This window comes from Physcomitrium patens, chromosome 2 (assembly GCF_059467195.1).
Source record: "Physcomitrium patens ecotype Gransden chromosome 2, ASM5946719v1, whole genome shotgun sequence".
Taxonomy (NCBI): Eukaryota; Viridiplantae; Streptophyta; class Bryopsida; order Funariales; family Funariaceae; genus Physcomitrium; species Physcomitrium patens.
This window is the reverse complement of record NC_143411.1, coordinates 25,362,143-25,375,845: the sequence shown is the minus strand read 5'-3', so window position 1 is coordinate 25,375,845 and position 13,703 is coordinate 25,362,143. Positions and strand designations below refer to the sequence as shown.

At 33.7% G+C, this 13,703-nt stretch overlaps 1 protein-coding gene across 1 annotated transcript; it reads left to right on the top strand.

Annotated features, from left to right (window-relative positions):
* Positions 1-6,194: 6,194 nt before the first annotated feature.
* LOC112292704 (V-type proton ATPase 16 kDa proteolipid subunit) lies at positions 6,195-8,033 on the top strand. The gene is made up of 3 exons (XM_024541457.3): positions 6,195-6,419; positions 7,183-7,468; positions 7,653-8,033. The coding sequence occupies exons 1-3, from the start codon at positions 6,335-6,337 to the stop codon at positions 7,783-7,785; spliced, it is 504 nt and encodes a 167-aa protein (XP_024397225.1). The 5' UTR covers positions 6,195-6,334; the 3' UTR covers positions 7,786-8,033.
* Positions 8,034-13,703: the final 5,670 nt, after the last annotated feature.

Below are 13,703 nucleotides of genomic sequence, written 5' to 3'. Positions count from 1 at the left end.
GTTGGAAAAGCATAACCCATTCATAGATTGGAAGTTACGGAAGATGACCTTTCCCACAAAACCACCCAAGAACAAGCCTAGTACAAAACCCCGAATAGAGAAATCCTTATTCATTGGAGCAAGAGCATTTATAAGATCGTCCAAGGAAGGCACACCATTTGTCATTTATGTGACTCCAACTATCGGAGAGAATATCTCAACAGCAAGTATATCTAAGCAATATAAGGATTTTAAAGACGTGTTTCAAAAGAAGAATGTCGACATGCTACCAGAACACCAATCATTTGATTGTGCCATAGACTTGCAAGAAGGAGCACAACCGCCTTTTGGCCCAATCTACAATCTATTGCAGACGGAGTTGGCATAGTTGCAAAATTAACATCGATGAGAATCTAGCCAAGAACTTCATCCGTCATTCAAAATCATCAACTGGAACACCCATCTTATTTGTGAAGAAGAAAGATGGCTCATTGCGGATGTGCGTGGACTATCGAGGCCTCAACAAGATAACAAAGAAGAAACATTACCCGTTATTCTTGATTTTTGGTCTCTTAGAACAACTTGGACGTGCAAGGATCTTTATAAAAATTGATCTAAGGGGAGCTTACAACCTTGCACGAATCAAGGAAGGAGATGAGTGGAAGACAGCGTTCCGTACAAGGTATGGCCATTTTGAGTATAATGTCATGCCCTTTAGTCTTATCAATGCTCCAGCGGTCTTTCAACATATGATGAATGACATTTTCCGAGAGCACCTTGACGATTTTGTTGTCATCTATTTGGATGATATTCTGATATTCTCCAAAAATGAGGAAGAGCATAAAAAGTACGTTCGTTTGGTCTTAGAGAAACTATGCGAGCAAGGACTATATGCCAAGTTGGAGAAGTGTTTATTTCACCAAATAGAGATGGAGTTTTTGGGGTTCGTTGCGACTACGGAAGGCTTGAAGATGGATCCCAAGAAGGTGGAAGTAATCGTGTCCTGGGAGGTTCCGAAGACAGTTAGAGACGTACAATGCTTTCTTGGTTTTGTCAACTTCTATCGGATCTTCATCAAGAATTACTCTCAAGTTGCTGCTCCTCTCACTTGGTTGACATGCAAAGATAAGCTGGAATGGGGACTTCTAGTGGAGAAGGCGTTTCAAGACCTGAAGACCGCATTTACTACGGCTCCACTCTTGGTACATCCAGACTTTACAAAGGCCTTTTATTTAGAAACTGATGCTTTGGATTTTGCTTTGGGAGCTGTACTTTCACAAATAGGAGAAGACAAGAAGTTCCATTTGGTTGCATTCTATTCTCGAAAGTTCTCTGCTGCTAAAATCAATTATGAGATCCACGATAAGGAACTTCTGGCTATAGTGGATTCTTTCCAAGAATGGCGTCACTTTCTTGAAGGAGCTGCACATCCAATGACCGTATACACAGATCACAAGAATTTGGAGTATTTCATGTCGGCTTGAGTTCTAAATCGACATCAAGCTCGGTGGAGTATGTCGCTATCTAGGTTCGATTTTGTTATCACTTATCGACCTGGAAAGCAACAAGGACTATCTGATGCCTTATTGAGGAGATCGTATCTTATACCAAAGGCTGGAGAAGCAACATTTGATCAACAATATACGACATTATTGAAGCCAGAGTAATTTCGGCTTTGCGCTACTATTGTGCCAATTGATGCTGACTTCGTGAATCAGGTACGTGCCGTTACCATTGAAGATTTAGTAGCCATTGATATCAAGCAGCGCGCCAATGACGACAAGTTCAAGGTGGAGGGAGATCTTTTATATTTTGAGGAGCGGTTGTATATCCCAAAAGGACCAGCACGACTCCGAGTTCTTCAATATTGCCACGATTTTCCAACTGCGGGACATTTTGGATTCAACAAGACCTTGGAGCTTATTTCTCGAGATTTTTGGTGGCCCCAAATGTGGAAGGATGTGAAAGATTTTGTCTTCTCTTGCGACATCTGTTCAAGATCCAAGAATCCTCGGCATTGCCCTTATGGACTCCTACAACTATTGCCGATTCCACATTGACCATGGTCTTCAATTTCCATGGACTTCATCACGGACCTGCCATCATCAAACTCATTTGACAGCATCTTTGTCGTGGTAGATCGGCTTACAAAGATGGCGCACTTTGTCCCTTGTAAGAAGACATCGTCCAATGAAGTCACAGCAAGGCTCTTTCTCGATAATATGTATTGATATCATGGACTATCAGATGATATCGTATCAGATCAAGGAACCCAGTTTGTATCAAAGTTTTCGAGATCTCTCTTTGAGATACTGAAGGTGGATATCAAGCTTTCTTCAGCTTTTCATCCTCAAACTGACGGCCAAACGGAACGGGTGAACTAAGTCTTGGAACAATACTTACGATGCAGCATCAACTATTAGCAAGACGATTGGACCGCATATCTGTCGCTCGTAAAGTTTGCATATAACAACACTATCTATTTATTGACTCAATACACACCATTCTTTTCTAACTATGGGTATCATCCGAAGCTTGATTTATTGAGTCCGTCAACAAATAACAATCCAGCACCTGAAGGATTTGCGAAACAATTATCAAAGCTTCAAAATACGTTGAAGCTGCAATTACAATCCGCTCAAGAATCCTACAAGGCGTTTGCAGATAGATTTTGGAATGAAGCACCTACTTTCACAATTGAAGATAAAGCATGGCTTCTTCGACAAAATATCAAGACCAAGCGACCATGTGATAAGTTGGACTATCGAAGATTGGGACCATTTATCATCCAGAAGCAAATCAATCTAGTGGCATACCGTTTGGAATTATCGGCTTCTATGAAGGTACATCCAGTCTTTCATGTTTCTTTGTTGGAGCCTTATCGAAAGTCATCTTTTCTTGGAGGAGTGCAATGTCCGCCACCTAATATTGAGATCGAGAACCACGAGGAATACGAGGTTGAAAAGGTGTTGGATTCACGGCGAAGGTGGGGCAAGTTGGAGTATCTTGTTCATTGGTGTGGCTACGATATTAATGAACGAACGTGGGAGCCAGTTGAAAATCTTGCTAATGCGCTACAAAAGGTACAAGAGTTTCATCAACAACATCCTCATAAACCTAAGTTGATTCGATGATAGCTTCCTTCTGAAGCTTGCTCATTGAAGAATATAAGAAAGGGGGAGAGCACCACCAAAATTTGTAGTTGATGTAGTTATTTTCTCCAAGATAAAATAGAATTTTTTTAGTAGCCATAGTTTGGTCTTCTGATATGGATAGCCAAGAGATAGATACTATGCCAGTCAGATTATCTCAACCAACTAGCTCACGAAGGCGACCCCGAGATGAACAATTGCCTACACGACAAGGACGACGGAGGATACCGAGTAACCGATCATTGGTGATTGCATTTGAGTTCGAGCCTGCTTACGATGGTCAGTTAGAAGGCGTGTTTGGAGGACAATTTCACAATGAGGACACGGAAGTTCATGCTTGGTGAGAAGTCGAAGGCGTGGGCCACTACCATTGGCTTCAAGGGCCGATGAACTACTTGCCTCGTGAACAATAGTTGAAATTCTTAGCAGACGTTATGCGACAGATCTTCATTTTCTTGCATTGATATTGATTAACAACAACATTGCTTCTCAGAGACCTCGAAGCTAAAGGAGGGAGTGATGTTAGGGACATAGTCCTTAGAACTTTTTAGAGACAAGTTTCTAGAACCCTCTAGAGACTAGTTTCTAGAACCTTCTAGAGACAAGTTTGTAGAATCTGCTAGAAGCAAGTCTCTGGAACCTTCTAGAAGCTTCTTAGTTGATAGAAGATATTAGGGACATAGTCGTTAGAGTCTTTTAGAGACAAGTTTCTAGAACCTTCTAGAAGCAAGTCTCTGGAACCTTCTAGAAGCTTTTTAGTTAGTAGAAGTTACTTAAGAAGCTTCTTAAATAGGAGTATATATTAGAATCGAGGCTGAAGAGTTCTTTAGTCTTGACAATACATCTCTTGGAGCTGTAGTTCACCTCTCTGGTGTTGTTCTTGTATTCATCTGATTAATCTAGTTCTTGCTAGTTCTTCTTGAACTTCTTGTTAGATCACGAGTCTGTATTTCTGCGTCCGTGATACTTAACATATAAAAATATAGCATAAATAATATTACTACCAATATGACTAACAACAAATATATTGTTATCATTAACCAATTATATAATTCTTAAGAATAAGTTTTGACGTTTTTGAATATATCAAAGTATAGTTTTTTACAAATATGCTATCTTCATAGTTAGTGGTACTTCAAATAAAAGTCTCATGTTTGATTCCTTGAAATAACCTTTATTAAATATACTAATGGTTTATATAACAATCTTTGATTTTGACTTAGCTAAATCGTCCTTAGTTGAAGGCTTTGCAATTGCTTAAACCACTTCCAAAGAAGATATTTGCACCTTGCCTTCCAACAACTTATCAATTAGTTAAAAAAATCCGAATTGGTTTAAATTTTGAAAACTACACATCAATACTAAATAAAATATATCTATTTAATATTTAAGCAAAAAAAAATATTGTACATTTTTTTTTAGATAATTAGAATTATTTTTAATATGAACATACTAAAAAATTGAATTTTTGTCAAGTTACTTGTAGTAGTTGCAACTTTCTTAGGCTTAAGCACATCTATCATCTAAGCAACCATATTAATAGCATTATGTTGACAAAAGGTCCTATTATATTTCTTAATTTTAGTAAATATTTGTGTTAGCATTGTCTTACAATTATATTTTAAAATAGTACTTAATATGGTTAATTTTAGCAATTATTTGTCAATTTTAGATAAAAAAATTCTAATAAATTGGCTTGTAGCAAATATACCACTTGATTCTACTGCAAATCAAGCCAAAAAAATACACATAATATATAGAATGTCTTATTTTTTATGTCAGAAGGTTGAAATAGTATATATTATTTTTAATATTATTTTTTTATTTAAAGGTAAATCATTAATGTTATTTTGGAAGATTCTTTTTTAAATTGACATACATGAAAAGGTTTAAAATTTATAATTTTCTTATAATAATATATATATTTTAAAATCTTTGTATTGTATCCACTTTTCATTACTTGTATAAAATTTATCCCTTCTTCTGAAATTCTTTTAACATCTATGTTAATATTTTAACATATTCTTTATAAAAAAATAGTTATTATGAATTTCTATAATATATAATAAGTTTTTGGAAAAATAAATTATTTTTTTTAATATAATACTTTTGCACAATTAGGTATGTATTCAAAAACATCTTTTTAAAAACTTTGATTCTCATATATACATACATATACATACATATAGACTTGCATGGTTTTAATATATTAAGTAATAATTTGCTTTGTAATATAAATTTCTTGATAATTTTGATTATGGATTATGTTGCAACATGAAATATATATATATATATATATATATATATATATGTTTTTTACCATTTTTCTAAAAAAAAATCTTATCCTTTCAAAATTAAGATTGTGAGCAAAGTTTGCTCCAACTTAGAAATGAAGTCAATAAATATGCTAGTAAATCAATCAATCTAAGAACAATGCGTAAATACTTGATATTTTACATATCACATCTTTGAATACTTCATTCTTCAAAAACTTCACCAGTATTTACACCACCATGAAAATACATCTAATTTTTTCACAAAAATTTGATTGCATACTATACACTTTAAATCCACATGAACAACAATCACAAATTCACTTCACATGTGAACATGAAAGTACACCACCATGAAAATACATCTATTTTTTTCACAAAAATTTGATTGCACACTATATACTTAAAATCCACACGAACAACAATCACAGATTCACTTCACATGTGAACGTGAAAGCAGGAGCAAACAAGAAAAGTAAAAAAAAAAAAAAAAAAAAAAAAAAAACACACACACACACACATTCATCCACTCTAAAAAGCAAAAGTAGTGGAAAGGCCTTTGGCGTTCACGTTTTGGGTGCTCTCCCCCACGGAGAACGTTCGACCCCTAAAGCCGACCCATTGCGATAAGTGACAGTTGGCAATTGGTACACGTCACCACCCCCACTCGCCGCTTCTGCATCCAGTGCCCGCGTATGGCCGTCGTCTTCTTCGCGGCCGTGGCCGAGTTTGCTTGCAAGCTCAGTCCCACCCTCGCGAGAGCCCCCCCCCCAGTTTATTCTATTCCTTCTCGACAGCCTGTGTTACCCAGATCTGTCACTTGCAGCATACATCTTTCCATCTCCCCTGCTCAGGACCTCCCTCCCCACTTGCCCATTCGAAATTTCTCTCTCTCCTCTCCCCTCTTCGTTTCGAATTCGATCCGGCGCCATGTCGACCTCGGCGGTGTTCAATGGGGATGAGGTCGCTCCTTTCTTCGGCTTCATCGGAGCCGCAGCTGCCCTCGTCTTCTCATGTACGCAATGTCCGCCCCTGATGTAGTTTAGAATCGGGTCTATTTGGTGATGGGTTTCGTGGTATTAGATGGATTTTTGGAAGGAGTGCTACGTCCTTGAGTGCGACCTAATGGGTTGTGGTTCGGATGTTGAGATTCGGCGCTGATTCAAGCTTTGCTTCCGTAATCGATGTTTGTGGTTGTGTTGGACGAATTTTTTTTAGTACTATCTGTTGTGAGTGGGTGCCTTCTGGACAACCGTGGCACGGAATGGTTGTTTTTGTCTGCGAAGATGTCGCTTGCGCTGGTGTGCTTTGTGGGGCGAGATCCTTGTCTTGTTAGGGTTGGACTGTGGTGATGCTATTTTTTTGATATGGAGTGAGGTAATGGATTAGGGTATATTGGAGACGTTCGATGTTTGTAGTTTGTCGATGCGAGGTGTACGTATTACAAGTAGAGATTCCTGCTTAATGACTTTAAAATAAGTGGTGCTGTCGAAATTTGACAGTTTCGTATGCCTATGCGTGATTTGTATTAGAATTCGCAAGAGTTCCTTTTAGTTCAGTAAGAATTATTTATTTGATGTAATATTCATTTAATGAGCTTTGTTGTCTTCTTTTTTGGGGACAAAAGTTGTGGATTAGTCGTACGAAAAACTGATACAAAGGATTGGCTATTGTTGTCGTAGCGTACAAGATTTTCACCGTGCAGTTTAATTTTCTTATTTGGAGCGTGATTTTGAACTTCCTGGACTCTGACAAAGCGGTGGTTGGTTTTGATTCAGGCATGGGCGCTGCATATGGAACAGCCAAGAGTGGAGTGGGAGTGGCATCCATGGGTGTGATGCGGCCAGAGTTGGTGATGAAATCTATCGTGCCAGTAGTCATGGCTGGAGTATTGGGTATTTACGGACTGATTATTGCCGTTATCATTAGCACTGGAATCAACCCCAAGTCAAAGCCCTACTACGTGTTTGACGGCTATGCGCATCTTTCATCTGGTCTGTCATGTGGGTTAGCCGGCCTGTCCGCAGGCATGGCGATTGGCATCGTTGGAGATGCTGGTGTCAGGTAGTAATCCCGTCTCTACGTTTTTCTGCATTTAGTATTTTTCTTTTTTTCTTCTTTTTTTTTTCTGCTTGATATGATTTCCTATTGCTTTATTTATTTTCTGTGAATTGCCATTATGCATCATGTGATGCAATTTTTGTTACCTGATGTATTCTTTGACCGGATTATGGTTATACGTCTGTAGAGCGAATGCCCAGCAGCCCAAGCTCTTCGTTGGTATGATTTTGATCCTCATTTTTGCCGAGGCGCTTGCTTTGTATGGACTTATCGTCGGCATCATCTTGTCTTCCCGTGCTGGACAGTCCCGAGCTGACTAGACCAACGTTGATCAGGTTCGATGTTTTCCGACAGTATAGAAGGTGTGAGCACACGTCCTAGATGGTTATTAGCAGAGGCTTGTGTATGACCATTCACTGGAATCGGTTTTCCCCTTTTGCAGAGGATGTTGTAGCAGAGGCTTGTAGTCATTGGCAAATTTGATTTTTTAATGTAGCGTTTGGATAGATGTCCCCCGCCATGATGTCGATACCAATGACACCTTATAAATCATGCCGGTCAACTTCAAGTGGGTGGTTTGAAGGGCTTTGAATTCTTCGTTTTTTTGATGCAATTTCATTGATTATTGAGATTGATTACTCTAGAAATCATTTTCTTCTAGTTAAGCTGCATCTCTGGTCTAATCATAGCATGTATAGTTCTGGACTGTGTACCAATTCTGCAAAATGCTTTCCCATTTGTTTAGAACCTACACATATGTAGAACTCAAATGAGTGAAACTTTCTCTATTTTATGCCAGTTGTAATGCGAAAATTCCAAATTCACGGTCTCAGTTGTGGAAATTTCCGAAGGACTTGGGACTAGTGCTGTTTTGATATCTTAGGGAAAAAGCATTTATTTACGTTTCATGTTAGTGATCATTTCAATCCTACACATCCCTGTTTTTGTTTGCAACTCCTGCAAGGTACATTAATTCTCTTCTTAAGCATAAACAAACGTATCATGTTGCTAGTTTTTTTTTGTTTACGAGTCTAAAAACATCTTCATGACGACTTCTTAGAAATTATGTTAGACAGTAAATTGCTAAGGAGGCTTTTAGATTTTTTTAAAAAAGAATTGTGTTAAGAATAAAATTTGCTCACCATACAAAGTCTATCTTAGTCTTCTGTTGCATACATTAAAAGTAATTTTAGAAGAAACCTAAGATTATACTCTCTTTCTGGCAACTCTATCTAATTTCAAAATAGATATTTACGCTATAAATTACACAATATCCACTTCTCTGTAAAATAGATAATAATATGAGCTTGTGAATTACAGTTTCAATTCCATCTCATAATATTTGATAATTCATAATGTTCTCACCAAAATTGAGAAGTATTGCACTACTAGAATATAAAAAGGCTTAATATTAAAACCTATGAAAGTATTATGCTAAGGATTCAAAAGACTCCATAAGAGATTACATATATTTGGCTTGGTTTTGATAATAAGATTATTTAAATTTTGTAAAATTTAAAAAATCGAATTTCTTTTGTAATTGACTAACAGTACTTCTCACAAATAAATGATAAAATGGTATTATTATTATCATTACTCCTAAATTCTTACACCTCGTAATAGATCTAATATGTTCTTTTTATGACACCACCAATTACAACTTTCATGTATATATATACATAAATATATTTCTAAATTATTCAAAAGTGCAACATTCAAAATCAACAAAAAAATTAAACTCGCTAATTTTTTTTAAACTTATATATATATATAGTTGTCTTTATTTTGTATATTTTGACACAATAGTTGCTCAACTAATGTGTTCATTGCATAGTATTTCTTTTATGAGTTCAATTCATTAAAATTTACACTTATTTTATTTTTGTTTGTAAAGTATTCCAAGAACATTTTTACTAAATCATTTTCAAGTAAGAATTTTCTAAATTAAATTCTACTTATAAATCTGCCTATTTGTAAATAGTTATTATAAAGTTATCAAATTACAATCTTAAATGATTTCTTTTCTAAACTATGGTCTATTTCATTCAATTTGTATTTATTTAAAAAAAGAAATCAACCACATTTATCAATATCCAATCTAATATCTTAGTTTGTAGTAAAGTATTTAAAATGAATATATTTTATATAATTTTTGAATTTAAAAATAAAAATATAATAATTAAATGGATATCTCATGGTTACATTTAGAATTTAGAGAGTTGTAATTATAAAAGATAAAACTATTGTATAGTTTGTCTGTTTGTTTATTATTATTATTATTATTATTATTATTAATTTTAAAGTATCAAGGATCTCTTAAATTGAAATAAAAAAGAAAACAAAATGAGTGGTGTGTGTTTTTAGAATCTTATATAATCATATGATAAATTAACATTGAAAATATTTATAAATAATTATTTTTTATATAATCTTTTATAAGAAAATAAATTTTAATTATTAAGACAATATATCAAGGACATAAATTACAAAAAAACCTTGAGCAAATAATATAAACGTGTTTTATTAAAGAAAAGAGAAAATAAAAAAGAAGAGATAATTATGAAATAAAAAAAATAATTAAAATGGTTATCGCCAAATAAAAAGAGATTAGAGAGTTTTAAATAAAAAATGAAACACAAGAAAGATATTAATTAGTTTTAGATTGGTCTTAGTCTTGCTTTTACATATACTTACTACCAAGTTCTTACAGAACCTTCTTAAGAACTACAAGGCTTGTGGCTTAAGCATTAAGTTGTATAATTTTTGTAATGCATTTTTCTAAAATTAAAAAATATGTGGTACAAATTTTAACAGCCATGTAGAATATCTATAAAACTCTAAATATTTAATCTACAACTAAAAAACTTCTTCAAAGTTTCTTAAAAAATATGTTATCTTGTTAATATGTTTCTACTTATTTTTGCCTTTATCTATTTATTTATATATATTTAAGCATTATAGGTATCTCTTTCATTATCATCTGTTCTAGAGAGTAAATTGCATAAAAAATGGTCAAATTGCTTTATAAATGGATGGAATTTAAGATTTATTGACTAGTATTAAGAACAAATTCTAATTTATATTTTGTAGAAAAATAATTGGTAAGTTCCTTCAACCATTAATAATGTTCTATACTAGAACAAGAAGACTATCTTATTATTTGATTATTATTAGAGCCTTCATGAATACCTTCAAATAATACATTCTATATTTTATTAAGTATATGGTCTACCTCTAATATTATCACTAAACATCAAGAGTGTCTTCTAAGGTTGTAGTATCAAACATGTTATATCATGTCATCTATTTAAGGAAGGACATATTCTTCTTTAAGATCTTCATTATAAAATAATGTCATTGAAGTTGAGCAAACTTAATAACTTCATTTGGCAATTTTGTAAATAAATTTTTTTAAAATAAATTTTCTATTTATTAGTTCTTCATATTGTAAAGAATTTCTATTAGATGATCTTTAAATTTTTTTTTACCATTATATTATCAATAGTTAGTATTTGATTTTAATAGATGTTATCAATGAAATTAATAACAAGCTTTAATGCATTTTAAATATTTTTTAATAACTTCTATATTTATCTATTAATATTAATTCTAATATAATATATAAAATATTATAATTTTTTTTTTATTATTGCCTTGAATCTAAGTTTTTTTTTTAATATTTTTAAAAAAATTCTTAGTTGATATTACCAACATGAATCACAATAAATAAAACTACAATATTCTTTGGTGTTACTTAGAAAGAATAGATATTCATTCAAAATTAGTATAATATTAAAAATAAATTGGCTATTGCGAAAGATAAGAAAACTAAAGACTCTTTGAATAGGACCAAAGATTAGAGAGGCATTATATAACAGGATATAAATAAGATAATTGTATTATTGACACATAAGAATAGATAATTAGAACCATATTTGAGAAGTTATGGAAGTTTCTAAAATTAGAACCAGATTAGTGGACTATGTAGGATCTATCATGGAACATTCTAAAAAGAGCTTAGGGTGGTTATTTAGGTAGGATCTACCATAGAACCTTCTAGATTGAATTTAGGACAATTATCTAAATGGGGTCCATCATCTAAAAACATTCTAGAAAGTTTAGGATTCTAGAATAAAGTATGAATAGGACTAGCTAGGGCCTTTTGGGGCATTTGATCAAGTATGGCTTCGGACCTTTTTTGTTAATAAAATTTGAGTATATATCTTCTTGTTCTATTCTATTTTGTTCTAATTTTGTTTGTTCATTTTTGTCTTTTGTGTCTTATTTTGTTTACTTTTATTCAGTTTTATTCTGATCTTTTTGTCTTATTTTGTGATAAGGTTTTATATTGCTATGGATTAAAAGGCTCTTAGATACTTAAGATAGACCAATCATGTTTTATTGGTATCAAAGCAAATATTAGAGTGTTCTTTGGTAGTGTATCAATAGTCATTATCTAGTTGAAGGTTAGTTGTTATGGTTACACTGGGTACTGTGTTGAGGCTACCATAAGCTACTCTTAAAAAATCAATTAGGAGGTGAGAAGGCATTACAAAAGTAAAGTCAAGTAAGGAATTATAGTATGGAAGATATGGTAGAGCAATCATAGATAAAAGCTCAAATAAAGTATTTCTTAGGCCACTTAGCTACTTTACAAGGGCAAATAGAAGCCTCTAAAACAAGAAAGTTGAAATTTGTAAGGCTGAAATTTAGTAAGCTTAGTACATATTTTGGAACTTCAAGCAAGAAGATGTATGTCAATGGCTCTTCAACATGCGGCAATAGCTCCAATTATCTAGGAAAAATACCACTCAAGGAATTATGTATGTAGCTAGCTATTTGAAAGATGCGACAGCCATTTAGTGGTGACATTGAATTCAAAACTATAAAACTCAAGGTAGATTTTGTGATTGGGAAGAATTTGACACCGAGTTTAGAAATCAATTTTGGCTTGTTAATACAAAGAAGATAGCATGTAATCAGTTGGCAAATCTTAGACAACCTAAGTTGGTGCAAGTTTATGTTTTTTGATTCAAGTCTCTATATTTCCAAATTAGCAATGTTTTGGAGGCAAAGATGATAGATTAATTTCTACGAGATTAGAAACATAGGGTCCAGCGAGAGGTGGAATTAAGGGATTTATAAATAATTAAAGAGGCAATTAAGTTTGCACAGAAAGTCAATACTGTAGATTTTAAAAATTGTAGAGTACAATCTATAGCACGAAGTCATATGCCACTATTTAATACTATTGCATAACAACCAACGCCAATGGAGATTAATACCTTATAAGAATCACCGACACTACAAAGATGAAAAATATTAGTGGAAAGAGATTTCTATTTTTATTATTAGAAATCAAGCCATCAAATTGGAGGTTGTCCAAAATGCCAAAATTTAAGCATCAAAAAAACAAGGCATGTTTACAATCTTGAAACTCACCAAATCAATAATAAAACAGAGTAGGGAAATGAGGCCTCCTAATAAAGGCACCAAGGGCTAATACTTGGAATAGCTACTATTTCTCAAAGATAAATAGCTGTCAAGGACAAGAACTTGATGAAAAAACAATTCACACAAGTGAGCCTTCACTCAAAGAGATGTAACAAAATATATATAAACAAGGATATATATTGAAAGAGAAATTGGAATGGCTATTGGCAAAAGACAAGAAAACTAAAGACCCTTGAAACTAGACTAGAAGCAAGAAAGGAGTTGACAAGAGTGAAGAAGCCTTCACTCTTATCTCTATATATATTATCTAACTAAGGGCTACAAGGCAACGTTCTATAGGACCTCCAATATGTGTTGACTTTGTAGGACACATGCCTTGACTTACAAGGCAAGTTTTTCTACGTGTGGACCACATAATTAGCTTGATCTTCAAGCTAACAACATGTGTGGCACATGGCCAACTTGTTGACCACGTTTCTAATCCAAAAAGTCAATTAAAGACACCTATGAAGTCAAAGCAGCGTCTATGAAGCTTCTAGAAAGCTTTCATATTAAATACTATAGAATTAACTTACTTTTACCTACTTTTACTTACTTCTACCTATTTGTATATGTAATTACTAGCTTACATGATTATATCCGTGACATTACCCCCCTTTCTAGAGACGAGTTCCACGAGGAGCGGTCATCATATGTTGAGGAAATCTATGATGCGACGAATTGTATTTGCCACATACTCTGATCTTTGTTCTCTTCGAAGATGATTGATAGGGCCTCTCAACCA